The 26,190-nt window shown below is 42.9% G+C and overlaps 1 protein-coding gene and 1 long non-coding RNA gene across 8 annotated transcripts in view; one reads left to right on the forward strand and one right to left on the reverse strand.

Moving 5' to 3' along the window:
* The window catches only part of LOC143486724 (ribonuclease inhibitor-like), a 139,079-nt gene that overhangs the window by 79,197 nt on the left and 33,692 nt on the right, over positions 1–26,190 (forward strand). For all 6 annotated transcript variants that reach the window (XM_076986100.1, XM_076986098.1, XM_076986104.1 and 3 more), the window contains 2 exons: positions 2,443–2,478; positions 2,897–3,092. In XM_076986100.1, the coding sequence (XP_076842215.1) occupies positions 2,443–2,478; positions 2,897–3,092 (232 nt within the window). The remainder of the gene's footprint in view (positions 1–2,442; positions 2,479–2,896; positions 3,093–26,190) is intronic.
* On the reverse strand, positions 24,731–26,185 carry LOC143486727 (uncharacterized). 2 transcript variants are annotated; one of them, XR_013123643.1, is made up of 3 exons: positions 25,855–26,185; positions 25,214–25,362; positions 24,731–25,074 (listed from the first exon to the last, which is right to left on the reverse strand). It is a non-coding gene; the product is annotated as an uncharacterized LOC143486727 (long non-coding RNA). The 2 variants fall into 2 exon arrangements; XR_013123644.1 differs by having other exon boundaries at positions 25,679–26,185.

Consider the following 26,190-nt stretch of genomic DNA (forward strand, 5'->3'; position numbering starts at 1 on the left):
TTTTTGTTACGTCCGGTCACTGTTTTAGGTTCAAGAACCTTTGCAGCTCGAGTGACGTTAGCTTGAATCCTCTGCGAAACACTTCCAGCTTGGTCCCAAACTTTTGTCCCCTTTTGTCCTCCTTTTGTTAATGTCCATGTTCTCATCACCATCACTGGTTTGTCCTGCCCCTCCACTTCTAGATCGGACAGGTCACTTGGTCGGGCGTGGCTGTTGGATGGGCGTGGCTGTTGAGCAGAGGCAGTTCTGCCAGAGGTGGTGGCGGAGGCTGATTAGAGCACCGTCTCTGGGATTAGAGCAGCATCTCTTGGCTTGTAGCCTGTGCTGTGGTCTGTGCAGTCTGTGATCTGGTGTGAGATGCCTCTGGGCTGGTCAGATGTGTCAAAGGCCCAGGAGATGATGGTGGTCTCTGTGATGTACGATGTCGCTGGTTGGACCACCGGTGAAGTCTCGGGGAGATCTGGTGGTGGAGATCTGGATCACTGTGGGTCAGGATCTGTAAGACACTCAACAGACTGGAGAGGTTGAAGTTCTATCTGAACTTCATCCTTTAGTTTTTACTGTGACTTGTATGCTTGAAATTCTGCTTATTTTTTCCAGATTTCAAACGCTTCCCACTTAACCTTTAAACCTTTAGTGTGTTCCTTTTCCAGCCTTGATTTTAATGATCCAGTTTGGTTTGTGCTAAAACACTTTAGAATAGCTGTTACTGTCAGTGTATTGATCTTCGTTTTTGCTTTGACGCTTACTCATTTTATACCTCACTTAAAACTAGGGGTGGGCATAGATTAATTTTTTTAATCTAGATTAATCTCACTGAAATCTTGAAATTAATCTAGATGAATCTAGATTAATCTATATTAAAATGGCTCATATGCGTGCTACCCAAGTAATGACTAAAAGTCAGTTTTTGAGATAGGGTTTCTTAATACAGAGGGTGCATTAGACCAGGGGCTCATCTCCTGTTTCCAAAATGCATCATTTAAAGCTTAATTCGCATTTGGAATTTGCGCATTATTTTTTCGAAAGGTTTGGATGGAAACCCGGCTGAGGAAGCTGTTCTACTTTGATACTTGAAGAAAAAAAAACATGCTCAATAAAATGTAGGCGTCACATCACACAACCAACCGGACTCTAACACCCAGAATTCCTCACTCTCCCCAGCCAGAAAAGCCATAATAAGATCATCATCACCGGATTATTGATTTCACCTGCATGTCTGTTATTTAAGCCCATTTCCCTTTCTCTTTGTTGCGAAGTATTGCCTCATTATTATGTGTGCTTACCAAGCGTTTCCACAGCTACAATTCTGGTTCCGACCTCTGCTTCAGTCCTGGTTTTTCGTCCCTAGCCTGCTCCCACGGATTTGGTTACCTGATTACACCTGCCATTTACTCCTGCCTGCTCCCGGAGTTCTCTGTCTTCAGCCCTTCTCTACATTTCTGTCTTCCGATTAAAGACCCTTTGATCTGCACGCGTCTCTCCGACTCTGTATCGTTACAGTAGGCTACTCGTGTTCAACGGTTTATTCAGTTAAACATGAATTTGTAAGCCTACATACTGTACATTAAATAACATGTTTATTCAGCTAAACATGATATTTGAAATGTAAGCCAACATTTAGTACATTTAACCTCACGGACGTAATTTTCAAAAGTCAGTTTTGGTCCTCTGTAGCGACGAATCTAGCGCTAGGACCATGCAGAAAACGACCGCTCCGAGCTCCGTTCCGGTAACATTTTACGTTAGTAAAAATGAATTTTCCATGAAGCAAACCTGGTGACTTCGTGGCTGCATCCATATAAAAACACGTACAATTTGTAATTCACAGGTTTAAAAACTCGTTCTCGCCCCTACTGTACAATTTGGTTAGGAATACAGCCAAGCTAAATTATCAAGTTGAAAGTCATCATAGTTTGCTTACCCATTTTGACCCAGTTCCCAACCCAACTTTAAGAATAGATTAACGGCAATAATTTTTATATCGCCCGATAAGAGTATCAAATTAATGACCGCCGTTAACGCCGTTAACGGCCCACCACTACTTAAAACACACATTCACACAGACTGTATTTGTCACTCTGTGTATTTGGTCCACCCTTACACACAGTTTACGTGTAGGTAGTTTGTCTCTGTTCTCCCCTCCTGAGCTTCCTGATCTGACTAATAAGGTCTCATCTTCTCCACAATTGTGTCCTCCCATGATATTATCTGATGCTAGAATGTTACAGTATGTTAATAAGATTTTCAACTTATTTACACACTATTACAATAAATCTCTGTACTAATGAGAATGTAAGTGGTTCTGTTATCTTTCTAGCTTTGTTAGTAAAATCAGTCTGTTCCATGGGGCTGTTCAGAAATGGCTTGTGTGGTTGAACACCCTTTATTTAGACACCTATACAATAAAACACGACTGATGTTACATTTCTCTGTTTCCAGATAAACTGAGAAAATGGTTAAAAGAAAAGCAGACAGGTGAGCTTAAGTTCTGTCTTTCTTTAGTAGGGCCTATTCATTTTGCCAGAGAATCTGATGTTACCTGTAACATACCACATGTTTCAGTGTAGATCCTGATATAAGAACTCCAGTGTTATGTACATGTAACTGTGTGTGTGTGTGTGTGTGTGTGTGTGTGTGTGTGTGTGTGTGTGTGTGTGTGTGTGTGTGTGTGCACGCATTACATTTCATGATTATATTTCAGTAAAATGATGGTTGCTCCATAACGTGTGGTCTGTAGTGCCATGTAGTGTCTGTAGTGCCATGATGAGAATCTGTAGTTCAGACCCATCAGTGTGTGTGAACTTAACCATCACTCTCTCTTGTGTGTGTGAACTTAACCGTCACTCTCTCTTGTGTGTGTGAACTTAACCGTCACTCTCTCTTGTGTGTGTAGCTGACATGTGTCTGAAGGGAGAAGGTGAACCTCGTCTCCATGGGGTGAACTTCACTGATGCTCAGTGGAAATATGTGGAACACACACTGTTAACTTCAGAAGAGGTTCTGGAGGTGTTTGATCTGAGGAAATATGACCCATCAGAGGAGTGTTTTCTGAAGCTGCAGAAAGTGGTCTACGCATGCAGAAAAGCACAGTGAGTATTTTCATTACTGAGCTGATTAGAGCTTTAACTGTGTGTGTGTGTGTGTGTGTGTGTGTGTGTGTGTGTGTGTGTGTGTGTGTGTGTGTGTGTGTGTGTGTGTGTGTCCATGCAAGAGTGCACAAGAATAAATGTTATTTCTCCATTATGGAGAAATGATTGGTTGTTCAGTAGAATACAGCCAGCAGTTATAACACCTTTATGAATTGCGCGTGGTGAGAGCTCCATACACACTTAACACGAATGCTCTGAACACACTTACCGAGCGCTCTCCCTGTTGTCCGTCCTCTTCCTCATAACAGCTGACGAACTGACAGCATTTGTGGGTCTCGTTTATTTGAGAGGTATAACAGCCGGTAAAAGCATGAAACTGGATGAATACTTGTCTGCTGACTTGGGAAATCCCATTTTCAAAGAGACAATGTCTAGACAGACATTCAGAGATATCATGCACTATCTCCGCTTTGATGACAAGAACACAAGGGCCATGATCTCTGAGATATTCAATAAATTTGTGAAAAACAGTATTACCTGTGGAAGAGCAACTGTACATGGGCAATAAACCCAAAAAAAGTGGGATTCAATTCTGATTGGCCGCTGATGTTGAGACAAAATACATCCACAACGCAAATCCCTATCTAGGGAAAGATGCAGCAGAACGGCTGGTTGTCCTTAAACATCATGTTGTGTTTGATGGGTTTGATGGAACCTTTTCCTGGGTAAAGGAAGAAATCAAATCAAATCAAATTTATTTGTATAGCGCTTTTCACAACACATGTTGACATAAATGTTTCTGCGGTGTCGGATGTGATGGTGCGTGTGGTTTTTATATGGCGCATCTGATGTACATCGTATAAAGTTATTTCATATGTTAGGGTTCACACACATAGTGTGGGAACCCTATTGTAATTGTTAGGATTTTTCTTTCTTCTTCTTTCTTTCTTCTTATTATTCTTTGTCCCATTTTTTGACCTAAAACGTATTGTGCAGCCTAGATCGTAATGCCTGGAAACCCCAAACTTGGCAAAAAGGTTCAGTTAACTCCAAGGACCAGATTCCCATACAGGGACACAAATTGGCCTGATGGTGGCGCTATAGCAGACCATGTTGACTTTTGGTCCATATCTCCTACACCGTAGGTCCTAGAACCAAAATTCCAGTTCCTATACATTCCTTGACTAAATTCAATAGGACTTTTAATATACAGTTGTGATCAAATTTATTCAACCCCCAATGCTGCGAAGGGTTTTATGGAATTCAGTGCACATTTGTAATTGTGTTCATAATGAAATCTTACAAGGACTTGTTAAAGAACTAAATGCAACTAAGATAGCATCAATTTTTTTTGTCATAAAGTATTAAATGGCCTTTTTGTGATTTCTTCATTGACACAATTATTCAACCCCTTTACGACTACCACTCCTAAGAACAGAGGTTCATTCCAGTGTTTTCCATCAGGTATTGAAAACATCTGTGGATGTCAACGAGCAGCAATCAAGCATGATAAGCACCAATTAGGCAGATTTAAAAGGACTGTGATACTCAGCTCCTTCTAGACATCTACTGGTGTGTTTCCAAGCATGGTGAAGGCAAGAGAATGGTCCCAGAAGACAAGAGAAGAGGTTATTGCTCTTCACAAGAATGGCAATGGATATAAAAAGATTGCAAAGTTGTTAAATATTCCAAGAGACACTATCGGAAGTATCATTCGCAAGTTCAAGTTAAAGGGCACAGTGGAAACGTTACCTGGTCGTGGCAGAAAGAAGATCCTGACCGCGACTGCTGTGCGCTACCTGAAGCGTAATGTGGAGAAAAATCCCCGCGTGACTGCTAAGGAACTGAAAAAAGACCTGTCAGATGTGGGCACTGAAGTTTCAGCTCAGACAATAAGGCGCGCACTGCATAACGAAGACCTCCATGCCAGAACGCCCAGACGCACCCCCTTGCTGACTCCAAAGAACAAGAAAAGTCGACTGCAGTATGCCAAAAGTCATGTGGACAAGCCACAAAGGTTTTGGAACAGTGTACTGTGGTCAGATGAAACTAAATTAGAACTGTTTGGGACAATGGACCAGCGCTATGTTTGGAGAAGGAAGTACCAGGCTTATGAACAAAAGAACACCTTGCCTACTGTGAAGCATGGCGGGGGGTCAATTATGCTTTGGGGCTGTTTTGCTTCTAATGGTACAGGAAAGCTTCAACGTGTGCAGGGTACCATGAATTCCCTTCAGTACCAGGAGATCTTGGAGGAAAATGTGATGGAGTCAGTCACAAACCTGCGGCTTGGGAGACGTTGGACCTTCCAACAGGACAATGATCCGAAGCACACATCCAAGTCCACTAGAGCATGGTTGAACATGAAAGGCTGGAACATTCTAGAGTGGCCATCGCAATCACCAGACTTAAATCCAATTGAGAACCTCTGGTGGGACCTAAAGAAGGCAGTTGCAGTGCGCAAGCCTAAGAATGTGACTGAACTGGAGGCTTTTGCCCATGAAGAATGGGCTAAGATACCCATAGGTCAATGCAAAACACTTGTGTCAAGCTATGCTTCACGCTTGAAAGCTGTCATAACTGGAAAAGGATGTTGTACTAAGTACTAAAAAATAATGTCACTAGGGGGTTGAATAAAACTGATAATGATGTGAGCACAGTAAAGACATTTGTGGTTATTCCATCATAAATATTATGTTATGTTTGTCTAATTTATAAGTGCCTCTTTGATATAATTGTAAATAAGATGACTGAAATGATCAATATCAATGTCAAACTGGCCAAAACACTTTATTTCAGTGGGGGTTGAATAAATTTGATCACAACTGTACAACCATCAAGCTCCGCCCACTTAGATTTTGAGTTAATTTGCATAATGTGCAAAATCACACACATCTTTGAGCGCGAACTAGTCCCTGGATTTTTCACATACGTGCACATATGTGGTATCAAAACGTTCAGAAGAGTCTGAGCTTTAAAATATAGCCTAAAATGCTAATTTCCTCACTACCTAGTCAGTATAAGCCAATCAAATGATGAGGGGGCGTAAACTCAATTGTAAATTTTGCGCTTATGGAGCTCTAACTGAAGAAAACTTGCATGCAATGAGATGACACTTCACAGACAGCTTCCTCCTGAGGGTCTGGGGCAGCTCGCAAAGGTTGGCATACCTCACCTGCTAGGGGGCGCTATAACATGCAAAAATTTGCCCCATGCACTCAGATTGGCCGATCCACGAAACTTGACAGGACAGGGAACCAGACTAGGACAAGACAGGGAACCACGGCACACGGCGAGGTACAGGGACAGCGGACACAGGACAGACCAGAGGGACAGGACCGGGCAAGACAGGACATGGAACCTGGGGCATGGCAGGGACAGGATATGCGGAGGCAGGCCAGGAGCTCGGCGTGGATGCGACATGACAAGGGACAAAGGGAGAACGGACAGGGCCAGGCACAGGAGCAGGACTGGAAAGGACAGGACTGGGAACAGACACGGGAGTGGGGCCAGGGGACAGGGCAGAGGCAAACACAGAGGCGAACATACCAAGAACAACAGACACGGGGACAGGAACAAGATGGGTAATAATCTGGGGAACAGACACGGGGACCGGAACAGAGACGACACCACTAGACACCGACACAGTAACAGGAACACAAACCTGAACAGACACAACCACAGGGACAGGAACCAACACAAAACCAGGGACAGGACATGGGAGCAAGGGGAACATGGGAATAGAGACAGGAACACAGGGCGGTGTAGGGAGTACATTCAGTCCATGCCCATACGTGGGCAGCACAGTCTCCTGGGGAACAGGCGTGGCCGGCAGACGGGCAGCGGGGACAGGAACCGGCGGCGACCCCATCCGGGTCGCGGGAACAGGAGGCGTGGTTGACCCCTTCCGGGTCACGGGAACAGGGGGTGTGGTTGACCCCTTCTGGGTCGCGGGAACAGGGGGCGTCGTTGACTTCCTCCGGGTCGCGGGAGCAGGCCACTGAGGTGAGGAGATGCGCTCGGGGGGTGGAGCCGCCAAGCCGACGTGGCCACTACGCCCCCCCAAAAAATTCTTGGGGGTGTTGTGTGGAGTAGCTGGCGGGATCAGAGGCAGTAGGTAATTTTCCACGGGGTCTTGGGAGAGCCTGGAAGAATACACAGACACACAAGCCTCTCGGTGGCTCTCTCTGCGACGGCTCCGCCTCCTCTGAGGCGTTGGGAGCTCGCAGTAGTCATCGAGAGCCAACCGAGGGTTAAGCCAACGCTCGTCTGTGCACTCGTTCCGTCTGCCCGTGACTTGCACTACAGGTTGCTCCTCCCTGTAGTGATCAACAAGCCGGGCAGACACGTTGCGCTCAACAGGAGTCTCGTCGCGAAAGCCAGTCGAAACTGAAAGTGACCGCGCTTTCTTCTGAGTGCGACGAGACTTCCGTGTTCCCACAGCGCCAGGGGAATTCTTGTCTCTGGTTCGTTCACGCTGTGATATCGGAGAGTTGAACTGAACTGAACCAGCCAACATCTCATCACAGCGATTAAACTCAGGTGTTGCAGGTTAGAAAAATCACATATATGCATACTGAGCACAATGCATCAGACAGTTTCAACCGATAATTGCACAAAGAAATGAGGCTGTTTCCTATAACACTACCACTAAGTATGGCATTGATGTGTCACTGGCCTGTAACAGTGTTCTACAACCTCCTACACCCATCATTGACCTGTAGCGCACACATTGTTCACATTGCAGGTTAACCTGAGCAAACAAAGGTTTATTCTCCAATTGGTAAAGGAGCTGTGTGCACATACATGTCTACTGACATACACTATATTGCCAAAAGTATTCACTCACCCATCCAAATTACCAGAATACCAGAATATCACTTCCATGGCCACAGATGTATGAAATTAAGCACCTAGGCATGCAGACTGTTTTTACAAACATTTGTGAAAGAATGGGTTGCTCTCAGGAGCTCAGTGAATTCCAGTGTGGAACTGTGATAGGATGCCACCTGTGCAACAAATCCAGTCGTGAAATTTCCTCACTCCTAAATATTCCACAGTCAACTGTCAGCTGTATTATAAGAAAATGGAAGTGTTTGGGAACGACATCAATTCAGCCACAAAGTGGTAGGACACGTAAACTGATGGAACAGGGTCAGCGGATGCTGAAGTGCATAGTGCGAAGAGGTCGCCAACTTTCTGCAGATTCAGTCACTACAGACATCTAAACTTCATGTGGCCTTCAGATTAGTTCAAGAACAGTGCACATCCAAGCCATACATCACAAAGTACGATGCAAAGCGTCAGATGTAGTGGTGTAAAACACACCGCCACTAGAGCAGTGGAGGTGCGTTCTCTGGTGTGATGAATCGTGCTTCTCCATCTGCCAATCTGATGGATGAGTCTGGGTTTGGCAGTTGCCAAGATAATGGTACTTGTCTGACTGCACTGTGCCAAGTATAAAGTTTGGTGGAGGGGGGATTATGGTGTGGTGTTGTTTTTTAAGGAGCTGGGCTTGGCCCCTTAGTTCCAGTGAAAGGATCTGAATGCTTCAGCATAAGACATTTTGGACACTTCCATGCTCCCAACTTTGTGGGAATTGTTTGGAGCTGACCCCTTCCTCTTCCAACATGGTCCATAAAGACATGGATGGCAGAGTCCGGTGTGGATGAACTTGACTGGCCTGCACAGAGTCCTGACCTAAACCTGATAGAACACCTTAGGGATGAGTTAGAGTGGAGACTGAGAGCCAGACCGTCTCATCCAACATCAGTATGTGACATCATTAATGTGCTTCTGGAAGAATGGTCAAAAATCCCCATAAACACACTCTTAAACCTTGTGGACAGCCTCCCCAGAAGAGTTGAAGCTGTAGGTATAAGAATGTTAATAAGGCATGACGCTTATAGATATAAGAATGTTAATGAAGCATGCTGTGTCTAGTGTTAAGAGATCCAAACCCCAGAGCAGTAGATGGAACTTCACCCCTTTTCTCTTCTTTTCCATGTTCCCCTTGAATGTGAAGTGAATCCTCATTGAGGTTTTCTGTGAACACAATGTGAAGACAATTTTCTTTCTTACCTTTTCCCGTAGACTAGTTATGTTTTAACGTAATCAATAATGTACAAAATGCTGTCAACAAGATGGATGATTCAAAAGGATGATCAACAGTGTCAAAAGTGGCACTTAAATCCTTGAACAAGGACAGAGAGTTTGCCTGCATCTTTATTCAATCTCAGGTCATTTTCTACTTTAACTAGTGCTGTTTCAGTGTTGTGGAGAGCTCTGATACCAGACTGAAAAGTCATTTATTTGGTTTAGTTTAAGATAATCATTCAACTTTTTCAATTATTTTGCTAAGAAAAGGAAGGTTAAATATAGGTAGATAATTATTGAGAATATGGTTTAAGTCTTGTTTGAGTTCTAGTCTGTTTAGTCTTATTGTTTGTTTCATGTGTCCTGTATGGATTCTAGAGTTTCGTTAGTTAGTGTGTGTTTTGGTTCTACACTGGTCTGTTCGTCATTCCTCGCCATCTTGCTGCCATCTGTGTCAGCGCGGTTGAGCCAACGGAGGCAGATAATGTAAAAATAGTTGAGTCTGAAAATACGACCTGCTCTCTATTGCGCATGTGTTCGCCTCCTCCGAGTTGTTACAGTTACGCACTGTTTCTTCAGTGCCCGGGTATCAGGTTTGTTGTTCATCATTAATTTGGTGTTGTAGGCCATCAGCAGGTTTGAGCATGCATGTTCTTGTTTTAATTGACTAAAGCTCGTTACGTTTCGAGCATTTTGAAATTTCAGTTATCTTGTGCAGATTCCAGAGTGGTCTAGTCCTGACTCCATAGCTGACCTGTTATCTATGAGAGACTGTTATCTACCTGAGAGACTGTCATCTACCTGACTGGCTACCAGTGTTGGGAACGTTACTTTTTAAAAGTAATTAGTTATAGTTACTCACTACTTGTTCAAAAAAGTAACTGAGTTAGTAACTGAATTACTCTATAATAAAAGTAACTCGTTACCAGGAAAAGTAACTATTTGTATTACAGTAAAAAAATTACACTGCTCAAAAAAAATAAAGGGAACACTCAAATAACACATCCTAGATCTGAATGAATGAAATATTCTCATTGAATACTTTGTTCTGTACAAAGTTGAATGTGCTGACAACAAAATCACACAAAAATCATCAATGGAAATCAAATTTATTAACCAATGGAGGCCTGGATTTGGAGCCACACATAAAATTAAAGTGGAAAAACACACTACAGGCTGATCCAACTTTGATGTAATGTCCTTAAAACAAGTCAAAATGAGGCTCAGTATTGTGTGTGGCCTCCATGTGCCTGTATGACCTCCCTACAACGCCTGGGCATGCTCCTGATGAGGTGGCGGATGGTCTCCTAAGGGATCTCCTCCCAGACCTGGACTAAAGCATCCGCCAACTCCTGGACAGTCTGTGGACGTTGGTGGATGGAGCGAGACATGATGTCCCAGATGTGCTCAATCGGATTCAGGTCTGGGGAACGGGCGGGCCAGTCCATAGCTTCAATGCCTTCATCTTGCAGGAACTGCTGACACACTCCAGCCACATGAGGTCTAGCATTGTCCTGCATTAGGAGGAACCCAGGGCCAACCGCACCAGCATATGGTCTCACAAGGGGTCTGAGGATCTCATCTCGGTACCTAATGGCAGTCAGGCTACCTCTGGTGAGCACATGGAGGGCTGTGCGGCCCTCCAAAGAAATGCCACCCCACACCATTACTGACCCACTGTCAAACCGGTCATGCTGAAGGATGTTTCAGGCAGCAGATCGCTCTCCACGGCGTCTCCAGACTCTCACGTCTGTCACGTGCTCAGTGTGAACCTGCTTTCATCTGTGAAGACCACAAGGCGCCAGTGGCGAATTTGCCAATCTTGGTGTTCTCTGGCAAATGCCAAGCGTCCTGCATGGTGTTGGGCTGTGAGCACAACCCCCATCTGTGGACGTCGGGCCCTCATACCATCCTCATGGAGTCTGTTTCTAACCGTTTGTGCAGACACATGCACATTTGTGGCCTGCTGGAGGTCATTTTGCAGGGCTCTGGCAGTGCTCCTCCTGTTTCTTCTTGCACAAAGGCGGAGGTAGCGGTCCTGCTGCTGGGTTGTTGCCCTCCTATGGCCTCCTCCACATCTCCTGGTGTACTGGCCTGTCTCCTGGTAACGCCTCCAGCCTCTGGACACTACGCTGACAGACACAGCAAACCTTCTTGCCACAGCTTGCATTGATGTGCCATCCTGGATGAGCTGCACTACCTGAGCCACTTGTGTGGGTTGTAGAGTCCGTCTCATGCTACCACGAGTGTGAAAGGACCACCAACATTCAAAAGTGACCAAAACATCAGCCAGAAAGCATAGGTACTGAGAAGTGGTCTGTGGTCCCCACCTGCAAAGTCAAAGTCAAATTTATTTATATAGCGCTTTTCACAACACACGTCACAAAGCAGCTTTACAATCGTATGGGTCCAGATCCCTAATGAGCAAGCCAAAGGCAACAGTGGCGAGGAAAAACTCCCTATAGGGTGGGGATTAGGGAGAAACCTCGGGAGGACCAAGACTCAAAAGGGAACCCATCCTCCATTGGGCGGCCCATTAACACAAGTCCGTGGTTGTAGGGTGGTTCCACAGTTCCACAGCAACAGTCCAGGCTCCTGTTCCCCGGCCAAGCAGCCACAGTCCCCTCGGTGCAGGCGGTGGGCCTCAGGCGGGCCAGCATCAGCACGATCCCTCGTGGCAACGGCTCATCCAACCCCAGCATCAACACATCCACCGGCAAGCCAGACCATCCCGCAGGTGCCTGTATCCAATCGTCTTGGGTGGAGGCATGCAAGATAGAAATACAGACTGAGTGGACATGGATTTAAACCACCATTAATTTAAAATGTACATAGCTCACGTGCCAGTGATGAGCATGTGGCTCCGGCAGGCTAATCTATAGCAGCATAACTAAAGGGAGGGGTTCAGAGGTGACCACAGGCATGAGGGCTCACTGAGACATTGCTTTCCAGCCAAGTCATTGTCACAAATAGAGTGATGCCATGACACAGCTGGATGACAGCATCAATATCTCAGATCACCAGAAATCTCAACGTCTGGGGGCCCCCAAGCCCCTACACCTTACAAGGGGAATATTAGCTGAAGGCTTGATTAAATAGGTGAGTCTTAAGTCTAGTAAAGTAAAGTAAAGATTGGAACTGTGTCAGAATCTCGGATTGGAGCTGGAAGGCTATTCCATAATTGGGGGGCTTTAAAGGAGAAAACTGCCTCCGGCTGTAGTCTTACAAATTTTTGGAACTAGGAGATATCCAGCATTTTGGGAGCGCAAAGGGCGAGATGGGTTGTAGTAAGAAATGAGTTCACTCAGATATTGTGGGGCGAGACCATTTAACACCTTATAGGTTAACAGAAGAACTTTAAATTCAATGCGATATTTAATCGGAAGCCAGTGTAATGCGGCGAGAGTGGGACTAATATGATCGAATTTCCCAGCCTTGGTTAGGACTCTAGCTGCGGCATTTTGTACAAGTTGTAGCTTCTTTATGGACTGTTTAGAGCATCCAATTAGAAGACTATTACAGTAGTCCAATCTCGACGAGACAAAAGCATGGACCAGTTTCTCTGCGTCAGCTAATGAAAGTAAGTGTCTCAGCTTGGCAATATTACGTAAATGGAAAAAGGCAGCCTTAGTGACATTGCATACATGTCCGTCAAATGAAAGATCAGAATCAATAGTGACACCTAAACTTTTTGCAGTAGATTTAGGTGTTACTGAAAAACCATCTAGGGTAAGGGGAATATCAGCCCAATTGCTTCTAGCAGCTTTAGGCTCAAGAATCAGCACCTCAGTCTTGTCAGAATTCAGTTGAAGAAAATTAAAGTCAAAGTCAAAGTCAAATTTATTTATATAGCGCTTTTCACAACACATGTTGTCACAAAGCGCCTTACAGGATTTAAAAGGTTAACAATACTACGGGTCCAGAACCCTAATGAGCAAGCCAAGGGCGACAGTGGCGAGGAAAAACTCCCTAAGATAGTGGGGAATAGGAAGAAACCTCGGGAGAACCAAGACTCAAAAGGGAACCCATCCTCCATTGGGCGGCCCGTTAACACACAGATTACACAAAATACAGACAAATACACAAGTCACACACAAATCACACAATCAGACTAAGTAAAGGTAAAAATGAAAGTTCTGGGTTATGATATTGTCACTGTAAATGTCTGTTGATGAACGCCAGGCTTTCATTCCGTGTCGGAGCAGCGATGCTGGTATTGTAGGCTCCGACTGCAATGTTACTCTCCAGGTGAACCTCGGAGAAAAGATACGAGATGTAGTAAATATGTAACAGATTAATCAAAGGCCAAACTAAACAGATGAGTCTTTAATCGAGTTTTAAACATTGAGACTGTGTCTGAGTCCCGAATAGAGGCAGGAAGATTATTCCACAATTGTGGAGCTTTAAAAGAAAAGGCTCTTCCACCTGCTGTGATCTTTTTGATCCTAGGAACAGTTAATAACCCTGCGTCCTGCGAGCGAAGTGAACGCGCTGGGTTATATTGTTCAATAAGTTCACTAAGATAGTCTGGAGCTAAGCCATGCAGCGTTTTATATGTTAATAAAAGTATTTTATAGTCAATACGGAATCTAATTGGCAGCCAGTGTAATGACGATAGTACGGGACTAATGTGATCAAACTTTTTAGTTTTTGTTAAAACTCGTGCTGCTGCGTTCTGAACCAGCTGGAGTTTGTTTATCGATTTACCAGAACATCCAGCTAGGAGACTGTTGCAATAATCTAAACGAGAGGATATGAATGCATGGATTAGTTTTTCTGCATCACTAATATTTAATATGTTTCTAATTTTGGCAATGTTGCGCAAGTGAAAGAACGCTACCCTAGTTATATTATTAATATGTGTATCGAACGAGAGATCTGGGTCTATTGTGACGCCCAAGTTCTTTACCTCTGCGCTGGGGGTTATAGTAAAAGAATGTAGATTCAATGCTGCATTATGTATCTTGTCTCTCGCAGCCCTAGACCCAACTATTATCAATTCTGTTTTATCGGCATTTAGTGCTAGAAAGTTACATGCCATCCAATGTTTTATCTCTTCTACACATTTCTCAATCTTACTGTTTGCGCCTAAATCATCGGGTTTTGCCGATAAATATAGCTGAGTGTCGTCTGCGTAGGAATGGAAACTGATGTCATGCTTATGCATAATTTCGCCTAAGGGTAACATGTACAGTGTGAATAGAAGTGGTCCTAGGACTGTCCCTTGTGGGACACCATATTTAACCTGCACAGATTTAGAGGTTTTATTATTAACACTTACACATTGGAAGCGGTCAGTTAAATATGATCTAAACCAGGAGAGTGCGACTCCTTTAATACCTACTGTGTTTTCTAGTCTATCCAGCAAAATGTTGTGGTCTACAGTATCAAAAGCTGCACTAAGATCCAACAGTATAAGGAACGAGACGAGCCCATTATCGGCCGATATTAGTAGATCATTCACTACCCTGAGTAAAGCTGTTTCAGTGCTGTGGTTTGGTCTAAATCCTGATTGGAACTTTTCATGGATACTATTTGATTGGAGATAGTGGTTTAACTGATTGGAAACTGCTTTTTCTAAAATTTTAGAGATAAATGGGAGATTAGAAATGGGTCTATAGTTGGCTAAAATCTGCGGATCGAGATTCTGTTTTTTAATCAAGGGTCTAATTACGGCGCATTTTAATTGTTTGGGCATGTAACCTAGGTTAAGGGAGGAGTTAATCATATTAAGTAAGGGCCCTGCAGTGGCTGGGAGTAGGTCTTTAAATAGACGGGTTGGAACTGGGTCAAATATACATGATGTAGGCTTAGACGAATTAATCAATGTTGTGAGCTCTTTTTGCGATATAGGATTGAAGATATTTAGCTCAGTAATATTTTTGGATGCATAGTTACTAATAGCTGAACTACTGGGGTTGGATTGGAGGTTAGGCTGCAATGTATTATGACTCTGTAGTCGGATATTATCTATTTTATTATTGAAAAAGTTTAAAAATTCATCGCTAGTGTGTGTAAGTGCTGTGTTAGAACTAGTGTCGTTGATATTTCTTGTTAGTTTAGATACCGTCGCGAAGAGAAATCTAGGGTTATGCTTGTTGTTTTCTATTAGTGTCGAATAGTATGCGGCTCTAGCTTTTATTAGGGCATGTTTATATTTGACTATGGCGTCTTTCCATGTGATTCTAAACACTTCTAGTGAGGTGGATTTCCAAAATTAGATGCCATCCAGTTTTTAATGTCCTGGACGCAGTTCTCAATCTTGCGAGTTGTAGTGATATCATCTGGATTAGAGGATATATACAACTAGGGATGCACCGATATGACTTTTTCAGTTCCGATCCCGATCCCGATACATACATTTTGCATATCGGTCGATACCCGATGCCGATCTGATACCATTGTTAAATTAATAAACTGCATACCTCAGAATGTGGGAGAGACTTAAGGCAGCAGGATTTACTAGAAATATTACTAACTCTGCTAAATAAAATGTCACAAATTAACACAGATATAAATGTACCAAATTGCTATTTATTTGTCACTAAAATAATAAACAATTGTGCAGGACCTTGACAGCATTCAAATAAAAAAAAAAGACTTCTACAAATATATTAAAATAAATAAAATGTACCATCCAAAACTGAAAATAAGTAGCTTCACTTTGTCAAACACTCAAACAGTAATCAATCTTATTTTTTAATATTTAGTGTAAGTAGTAATCTGTCAGGTAAACTTGAGAATACGCAGTAATCAAACACTGTAAACATTTAGTGCTGTCTTGCACAACTTACAGCCTGTGGTTGCCCTGAATGCTCACTTATGCAGCAATGGCATGTTCTTTCTCATGAAAACAAGCATTTCTGCTTTCTCTGCTGTAAGTCTGTTTCTTTTCTCATCCACAATGTTGGAAACTGTGCTGAACAGTCGCTCACTTTCTACACTAGTGCAGGGGGCACAGAGGTATTTTGTGGCAGTGGCAGCAAGACAAGGAAACCAGTCTTTGTTGACTCTCCAGTACTGGTATGGACTGTCTGAGGCAGTGATTGTAAAAAAAATCTCAGTAAAAAAATCTACACAGATCAACAGCAGGGCTTGAGCTGCTTGCTGCATCAGGTCCCTCACACTCCTCTAGAATTTGGTCAAATTCTTTCATAAAGCTGCTTGTGTCTGCTGCTGCTGCTGCTTCCACCCGAGGGGACTTTTCTGGTGGCTCTGAAGTCTCACATGCTCCAGCTGTGCTGCTCCTCAAGACTTCTTCCTCAAGTTCCTTTGTTAGTGCATCTTTTGCACGCTTTGCAGACTCTGCATTTGTAAAATATCTGACACAAAAATCAAACATATGTTAAATATATAAAACACTGGTTCAAATTCACACCTCATTGAGACACTAAATTCTTGTATGTAACAATAAAACTTAAGGCTGATCAAAGTAATATAGACATGAAAAAGTATGTATAAAAAGGATATGTAATTTATCTTTTATATTTTCTAATTAACATTTTTTAATGCACATCATGGCATCTTATTGCATTGAAATTTTCAAGGTACTGTTTGTGGTGCTGTAGAAAGAGAGAAAGATACTGTAATGCAATAAGTTTAGAATCTTACCTGTCTTTATATCTCGGGTCCAGCAATGTAGCAAGAGCGTAGACAGGTTCATCTTCTGCAGTGCCGAAGCGTTTGACAACAGCTTGCAACAGGGTCTTTTTCATTGTTTTTATGCCGGTATCTGCCTCACCTTCCTTAGCCAGGATGCGTTTGAGGACGGTGACAGTTGGAATAACATCAGCGGTAGAGGAGGTGGATGAGCTTACTTTCCTAGTTAGCTCTTCAAATGGTGCTAGAACAGTGTTAGTTTTTTCTAGCAAGGCCCACTGGTTAGCAGTCAGTGTCGTGGGCAGGTCATGCAACGTAAGCACAAAGCACTCGCTTCTGTTCCAGAAGAGACTCGATCATAAAGTACGTGCTATTCCATCTTGTCTTGATGTCTTGTTGCAGGCGTTTAGGTTGCATTTGCATCTGGAGCTGGATATCATGTAGCCGTGAATATGTGAGTGGAGAATGTTTAAAATGTCCCACAATCTGCCTGCCGCTAGCAATGGCATCACTCACACTCCGTTGTGACAATAGTCCCTCGTTAATTACGAGCTGCAACGTATGAGCAAAGCAGCCCAAGCTACGCACTCCCATGCTGTCCATCGCCTTTTTCATGTTGCTAGCATTGTCCCTCAAAATAACGTGCACTTTGTTCAAGGGAATATGCCACTGATCGAGCATTTCCCTCATGGCAGTCGAAATTGAGTCGCTGGTGTGTGATTCGTGAAAGTTTTTTGCTTGGAGCATCGCACTGTGAGGCGTAAAACTCGCGTCTAACCAGTGGACAGTTAAGCTTAAAAGTGACATAGGGCACATGTTTGAGCTCCAGATATCTGTCGTGAAGCGATATCTGTCGTGTTACATTAACATCTTTTAACTGTTCTGATATGTGTCCACATGCTTTCTCGTACAGTTCTGGCAAAGCGGTCTCGGAAAAATATTTTCGTGACGGTAAATTATACCTTGGTTCCAGGTGTTCAAGCAGGCGACGAAAGCCTTCATCTTCAACCACCGACATGGGTTGCGCATCCCAAACAATAAATTCCAGAACTTTCTCTGTTATTTTTGTCGCTTTCACGCTGTCGGGTGGAAATTTTTCACGTCTTTGCAGGGCATCCGCCAAAGTTAACTGTTTCGTATTGTCTCCTGCGTCTTTTTTTTATTTGACTGTAACATTGTGAACTCGGCGTGCTCTTTACCATGGTAGCTTTTAAGGTGCTTAATTAAATTTGTTGTATTGTATTTTGCAGTGCTACCACCACCCCTTGCAACATTTGTTTTACAGATATTGTACGTCGCCGTCAAACTTGTTGGCGTAGCAAGCGTAAAATACCTCCACACAGCTGACTCTTTGCCTCGCTCCATGTTGTTGTGCCTATTTCTAAGTCTCCTGGCACGCTGCACACGTGCTGCTGACGTATGGCGTAGCACACATCGCAAACAAATTAAACGTGCTGCTGACGTATGGCGTAGCACGTGTCGCAAACAAATTAAAGCAAATTATATCGGTCCCATGGATTGTCCTGATTATCCGAAACCCGATCCAGCTAATTTTGTTAATATCGGGACCGATATCCGATCCTAATATCGGATCGGTGCATCCCTATATACAACTGAGTATCATCTGCGTAGCAATGGAAGCTAATACCATGCCTACGAATGATAGTGCCCAGTGGTAGCATATATAATGAGAATAGTATGGGACCCAGTACAGATCCTTGTGGGACACCATACTTTACTTTAGAATGCTCTGAGCATTCATTATTTACTAGTACAAATTGGTAACGATCTGTCAGGTAGGACCTGAACCAGGAGAGTGCTTGACCTCTTATGCCAATGAGTGTCTCTAGCCTAGTAAGTAGAATATTATGGTCAATGGTGTCAAAAGCAGCACTGAGGTCTAGCAGTATGAGAAAAGAAACGTGTCCTTTATCAGAGGATATTAAGAGATCATTCAATACTTTATTCAGTGCCGTTTCAGTGCTGTGATGAGCTCTAAATCCAGACTGAAATAACTCTAAGACATGTTCTGTCTGTAAGAAGGAAGAGAGTTGAGAAGAAACTACTTGCTCTAAAATTTTGGATATGAATGACAGATTAGAAATTGGCCTATAGTTGGACAGTTCCTTGGGGTTAAGACCAGGTTTTTTAATTAGCGGCTTGATGACCGCAAGTTTAAATGAACTGGGCACATAGCCCAGGCTCAGAGAATAGTTTATTATAGTAAGCAATGGTTCTACATTGCTATGCAGTAATTCTTTTAAGTAGATGGGTTGGTACAGCATCTAGTATGCATGTGGAGGGTTTAGCAGATTTCACCAGTGAAATAAGCTCCTCGCGACCAATTGGGGAGAAGGACTCTAACAGGGCATCAGATCTGACCAGACAGCTGTCAAGGTGCATTGGCATGTTGACAGGCTCTGAGATAGCACTACTAATTTTTTCCCTAATTTTATCAATCTTATCATTAAAGAACTTCATAAAATTGTTACTGCTACACTCTAGTGGAATTAGAGAATTGATTTGTTCGTGACTCCTCATAAGGCTGGAAACAGTTTTAAAAAGGAGTCCTGAATTGTTTTTATGTTTTTCTATTAAGGCCGATAAGTATAAGGACTTTGCTGTATGGAGGGCATGCTTATATTCAATAAGGCTGCTTTTCCATGATAGTCTATACACTTCTAACTGAATTTCGCCATTTACGCTCCAGTTTGAGACTACGCGTGTGCTCATTGCAGGGTTCGTACGGTCATGAAAAACCTGGAAAAGTTATGGAATTTGAAAATAGCAATTTCCAGGCCTGGATAAGTTTTGGAAAAAATAAAAATACTCAAATGTTTTGGAAAAGTCATGGAAATTTGCTTGACACAATAAATGTTTGTCGTTCTGATAACCGGAAGAAATATATATATAGCCTTTTTTTTCATTGTGCGGACCGCTAACGTAACTTCACACGTTAGTTCGCTGCGTTAGCGACGGACTCCAAACGGAGCTGTAGATTGTACTTTGACATGTAAATCAGCGTAATGCTGGTAAATGCCGATTCAACAATGGCTGCTTCAGTTGGACAAATACAAGCTGTGGTTTGAGAAAGACAAGGACACGTGCAAAATGTGCGGTTAACCAATCGGTTAACGATGGGGTTAGAGACTGAAAAGTCTGTCGTAAAGCAGTTTTCGTCGTTAAGCGTGACCCTAGATTTAGATACGCTTTAATCATAAATACAGTATAGAAAAAAACTGCGTGCGTACAACGCGAGAAAGAGCGATCGCGTTGTCGAGATGGGCTACGGTGGAGGCTGCGCTGCTTCAGCTTATCATACACTATACACCACTCCACTACACTCCACTACACTCCACTGTGCTGCCACTGCACCTTCGCGCACCGCGCAAAATTACGTAAAGTCGGTCGTAACTCCAGTCCGTCGTTAACCAGACCCGTCGGTAAGCGGGGACTCACTTTTAGCCCGGATACGGCTTATAGCTACAACATTTTCCATTTAAAAAACTTTGTAGGTGCGACGTATATTGATATTGAAAATACGGTAAATGTTTATTTTTTCAATTAAACCACGTGGCTTTTCATTAATTTATGATATACTGTGGAATTTTGGCCTGGATTTTTTCTTATTTTTCATGTCTACACATATGTTTAGAGAATGTATAGTCATTGAAATTTGCCTGAAAGTCATGGAAAAGTCATGGAAAAGTCATGGAAATTAATTGTCAAAAAAGTGTATGAACCCTGTCATTGTACCATGGTGCTATTCTTCTCTCAGTGACTCTCTTATATTGTAATGGCGCAACATTGTCTAAAGCTGTACGAAGGGAAGTCTCAACGTGCTCGGTAAAACGCTCTAGTCCTTCCGGAGCTACAGTTGGATCAGTGTTTGTCAGACCCGGTAAAATATCAGTGAGCGCGGCTATGGTGCTGGGTGTTATAGTTCGTTTACTTTGGTAGCGGGGTGTTTGATGAATACAGTCAGTTAAACACAACTCGTACGTTATGAGGCTGTGGTTAGAAACAGCCTCATTCTGAGGAAGAATTGCTAAACTGGATATGTCAATACCAAATGATAAGACCAAGTCTAAAGTATGACTACAGTTATGCGTAGGACCCACCACATTCTGAGTGATCCCACTGAATCAAGAATTGCTTGAAAATGTATGCTAAAAGAGTCACACAGATTTTCAAAATGGATATTAAAATCACCAACTATAATCACCTTATCGGCTGATAGCACTACATGAGACAGGAAGTCTGAAAACTCCTGCAAGAACTCAGAGTATGAATCAGGGGGGCGGTAAATAGAAATTAACATAAACGACTGCGACGCTTTGTTGGTTGTTAAATTTGAAACATTAGATACAGTGAGGATGAGATGTTCAAAAGAATTAAACTTGAAGCCAAATTTTTGAGAAATGCCTATATCAGAGTCATATATTGTGGCGACCCCACCTCCTCGACCATTTGTACGGGGGTTATGGACATATCTATAGCCAGAGGGAGAAGCTTCATTTAGGGCCATATAGTCGTCTGGTCGGGTCCAGGTTTCCGTCAAGCAAAGCATGCATAGATTATGATCGGTAATCATTTCATTAACAAGCAATGCTTTAGATGACAGGGATCTAATATTTAGTAGTCCTAGTTTCAGATTTAAACCACTCTCTGAGGGAGCATAGTTGAATTTAACATTGATTAAATTTTGTCTACTAACTTTGCGAGAATAATTTTTTGGTACTCGAAGAACAGACACAGTTTCAATCTGGTGTGACCTAGGTGACGTCTCTTTGCAGCTCACAGACAGTCGGTTTAGCCTGTGTGTCTGCTGCCTGGCCTCGGCTCTGGTTTGTTAATCCCCATTAACTACTCCTACACTACCACTATTAAGCCTAGCAGATATGCTACTGGAAATGAGAGCAGCACCCTCCCAAGAGGGGTGAATGCCGTCTCGCTTCAAAAGGCCAGGCCTGCCCTCAAAACGTGTCCAGTTATCTATATAACCCACTTTGTTATCTGAGCACCATTTAGACATCCAGCAGTGTAGCGCCCATAACCTGCTGTAGGTTTCAGCGCCACGCCGAACTGGAATGGGACCAGAGCATATTACGGCATCTGACATCGTCCCCGCTAACTCACACACCTCTTTAACATACCTGCGTGAAGCTGGCCCCCCCTCATACCCAAAATGCTGAAATAACACTGCAGTTCGTTTGTGCTGGGTTTGTGCCCGTTTGTGCTGCAAATATTTTCGTTTGTGCTATTAAGGCTTTTGAGTAATTTAAAAATGCATTTTCTGACCGGTGACGTCACGCAGCCCCCCCTCCACGTCCAAATTTCTCCAAAGTAGTCTCATTCGTTTGTGCTATGTTTGTGCTCGTTTGTGCTGTTAAAATGAACGCTTCAATCACTTGCTTTGTAAAGTTACAGTCGTTTAAGTTTTCACACGCGTGACATCACCAGCCCCCCCTCCACGTCCAAATCACTCCAAACTGGTCTCGTTCGTTTGTGCTACGTTTGTGCTCTGAAAATTAACATTTGTGCTTTTATGGTTTTTAAATTAGGCTATAACTGGATCTTTTTCATACGCGTGACGTCACCAGCCCCCCCTCCACGTCCAAATCACTCCAAACTGGTCTCGTTCGTTTGTGCTACGTTTGTGCTCGTTTGTGCTGTTGAAATTAACGTTTGTGCTTTTATGGTTTTTTAAATATAACCGATTCTTTTTCATACGCGTGACGTCACCAGCCCCCCCTCCATGTCCAAATCACTCCAAACTGGTCTCATTCGTTTGTGCTACGTTTGTGCTCGTTTGTGCTGTTGAAATTAACGTTTGTGCTTAATGACACGAGCGCACCTCTCACGTGTTTAACTATAGCTATACAACAGAATGGGCTGGATGATGTTGGACTACAGAACGGACAGGAGGTGAGGGGTAACAGAGAAGGCAGAATTTCTGGATGACATCAAAGCTTCTGTTGAGAGATGTATGAGGATTTTAATGTTCCCTTATGCAGATCAACCACATCTTTGTCTAGAAGGCCTCTGCCCAGAAATCTTCAGAGGTGTTGTGGGCAGTGGAGAAGATCAGGAACTGTCCTCTTGCTTCATTGCTGAATTGACAGAGCAGCTCCAATGACCATGCTTTAATTAGCTTTAATTAAATGTTTTATGTTGACCTCTTGAAAGTTTCTGCAACATGTGAAGCAGGGCATCCACATTCAGGTACCACTCCTTCTCCTGGCCATCTATCTGTTTAGCTCAGTGCATTCACATTGAAACATTTGCATTTAACCATTTTACTAGTACCTTTATTATATTGCTATAATGCTCATTTATTTTCTTTTGTCGCTTACTGACCTTGGTTTTTTTTTGTCTGAACCACCAAGAAACACCATCTCATGCAATGTATGTGGTGTATTGTTGATTGACAAAAAGTCTAAAATGTTGATTTATATGTACAGTACATTCAATGCATGGATACACAATGCAAAACATTTAAGGATACTGCTCTTTACTCACATTCAATAAAGAACTGTTCTTTTGCACATGCAAACACTCTTTGTATAATGTCTTGCTTGATAGCTGCCTTAAGACAAATACTGTATTACTGACACAAAAACATTGAACTGAATCTAAACGCCTTCATTATTTATTAACTTCACTAAAACAGTTGAGCAATGGCTAATCATTTCCTTGACGAATACATGAGTACATGAGTCAGAGGTAGGAAATAATGCATCTTATTTGACATGGACACTCAATATTGAAGTAATTCATACAATTTTGTATGTTGTAATGTGATTAAACCATACATATTGCAGTAAGTTGTACTGTATTGCCATTCCCTTAAATGCGGGCACAGCTAAATGCAGGCACAGCTATGATTTTATCAAATACACAGAGCATGAAATTATGGTTGTATTTAAATATCTACAGCTATGATTAAGTAATTGATCAGAAATAGCCTACAAATTTAGCATGTAATAAAACTAGCAAGCTATAAGTGAACTAGCCTTCCTAGCCAACTATTATGGAAAAACCTTTGAATGTATCAGTTTTGGAACTAACAGTGGTGCAACAATTTAGTTTGTCCAGTTGGTGGCAGTAGCGAACCAATACTCAGCCGTATGTAAAGACTAAGTAGATAAGGCTGCACATGAGAAGATTGATCGTGTTAACATAGTAAAAAACAGACATCTGAGAGATGGACCACACACAAAAAATCAGAACAATAAGGTTTAATTTCTAACAGGAAAGAGAACAATAGCAATTGAACTGAAATGAATTCTGGAATAAAAAATTAATGGAACTAAATTCTTAACTTCACTAGATGCCAAAGCCAGAAATGATCTGTGAACAAAGTTTAAGTCGTGCATCACACCATGGAGACCATGACAATATGACATACCACAACTTGTCAGAATTGGCTCCTACCTGCCTCTGTGGACCGGTGTATGTGGAGGCCGAATTCAAAAATGTAAAACGTGGCCTCTTCAGGAACGAAAACCTGCCTACACACGTTCATCGTTTTGTGGGCAGACACCTAAATTACATTGAAGGGGAGATGCGGCTTTCCTCAGCCAAACACAACAAGCCAGACAGGGATGATGTTGGTTGCGACAAAGGCCTGGCAGTGGACACACCCAATGAGCCAACACTGGAAAACTGGAGGGGCCTGGCAGTACCCCCAAAAAAGAGGCCAACCTCCTATCTTATTCCACAGCCAGAGTGGCTACACACAGCTCCAAAGCAAACCAAAATTCAAATGGGACTTATGGAAATATGTGCAAGTCCATTAAGATTGGAAAAGCAACAGTAAGCCTGGACAACACGTGCGCATTTGACTCTTTCTGCTAATGTTCATGCTGCACTTTCTGCGACAGTGAAAACTTCAACAAGCACCTAACCACCACTGACAAGAGAAACACCCAGAAATTTCAGCTGGTCACAACCATTGTGACAGATGGAGTACATTCTGAAGCCTACCGGCAGAGGGCAAGAATTTTGCACAACATCTTTGAGCACAACACATTAAGATCTGGAACACTGAAGATCAACGCAGCATGCAACATTGCCCAGATCATAACAAAAGCAATGGATCATTCCCCAAGTTTCATTACCAAGGCTCAGTGTGGGAACCCAGAATGCTCAAGAGCAATGGCCAGCTTCAGAGCATGTCTCCTTGCACCCTTAAACATACGGCACATAGAAACAGAGGGCATCAAGGGTCTTCAAGCAGCTCTTGAGGATGGAGTGCAGTTGCAGTATTCAATTTGCCAGCGACCTGCAAAAGCAGCACAATCAATTACTGACGAGGCCTGCAATGGTGTGGTCACCCACAGCCACACTGCTGGGGCAGCACTGTCCATTGAAGTTGCTGCAGAGAAGGATTATGTGCTGCAAGACTTCCCCATCAACCTCACCTGCAATGAGCCCTTCATTCTAAGGGGTGTTGTAGCATTCCGTCTGGTGCCTTACTGGGCAGCCCTCGGGCATTACGTCGCCTACTGCCGGAGGCCGTTCTCAGGGTGGCAATGCTTTGACGACCTCTCCAAGGGGGTTTCCACTGTGCCTGACAAGCACACAATTACATCACGTGTTTTTTACACGAAAGAGTAGGTTGGGAAAACAAGCAGCAGATTTTAGTTAAATTACATTACACTACACTTAGCTGATGTTTTTTTTTTTTATTCAAAGCCACTGAGTTATTTAGATACAATGTGGAATCCAAACTTGCAACCCTCTGACCTAAAGAAAAGTACATGTTCCATCAAATAACAAGACTTTCTACAGTAAAAATGGATTTAAGAAAAAAAATGTTGTATGACTTGTGTTTTCACTTATTAATGTTTTTGAGTGCCCATCAAATAAGATGCATTATTTCCTACCTCTGATTCATGTATTCAGAAAATGATTAGCACTTTGCAGAAGTGCAGATTCCTGCATGAGGGTTGTGTGTTTGTGTTTTTGCATCCCCACAGAAACAATGATTCACACAAAGATTCCTGTCATTCAATTTCATTATTGGAAGATCAATATTACTTATAAATGTCATAAATATTACCTCTTAAATCTCTCAACAGAAGCTTTGATGTCATCCAGAAACTCTGCCTTCTGTGTTACCCCTCACCTCCTGTCCCTTCTGTAGTCCAACATCATCCAGCCCATTCTGTTGTATAGCTATAGTTAAACACGTGAGAGGTGCGCTCGTGACGTTAAGCACAAACGTTAATTTCAACAGCACAAACGAGCACAAACGTAGCACAAACGAACGAGACCAGTTTGGAGTGATTTGGACGTGGAGGGGGGGCTGGTGACGTCACGCGTATGAAAAAGATCCAGTTATAGCCTAATTTAAAAACCATAAAAGCACAAACGTTAATTTTCACAGCACAAACGA

Source organism: Brachyhypopomus gauderio, unplaced genomic scaffold, assembly GCF_052324685.1.
Source record: "Brachyhypopomus gauderio isolate BG-103 unplaced genomic scaffold, BGAUD_0.2 sc45, whole genome shotgun sequence".
Classification (NCBI taxonomy): domain Eukaryota; kingdom Metazoa; phylum Chordata; class Actinopteri; order Gymnotiformes; family Hypopomidae; genus Brachyhypopomus; species Brachyhypopomus gauderio.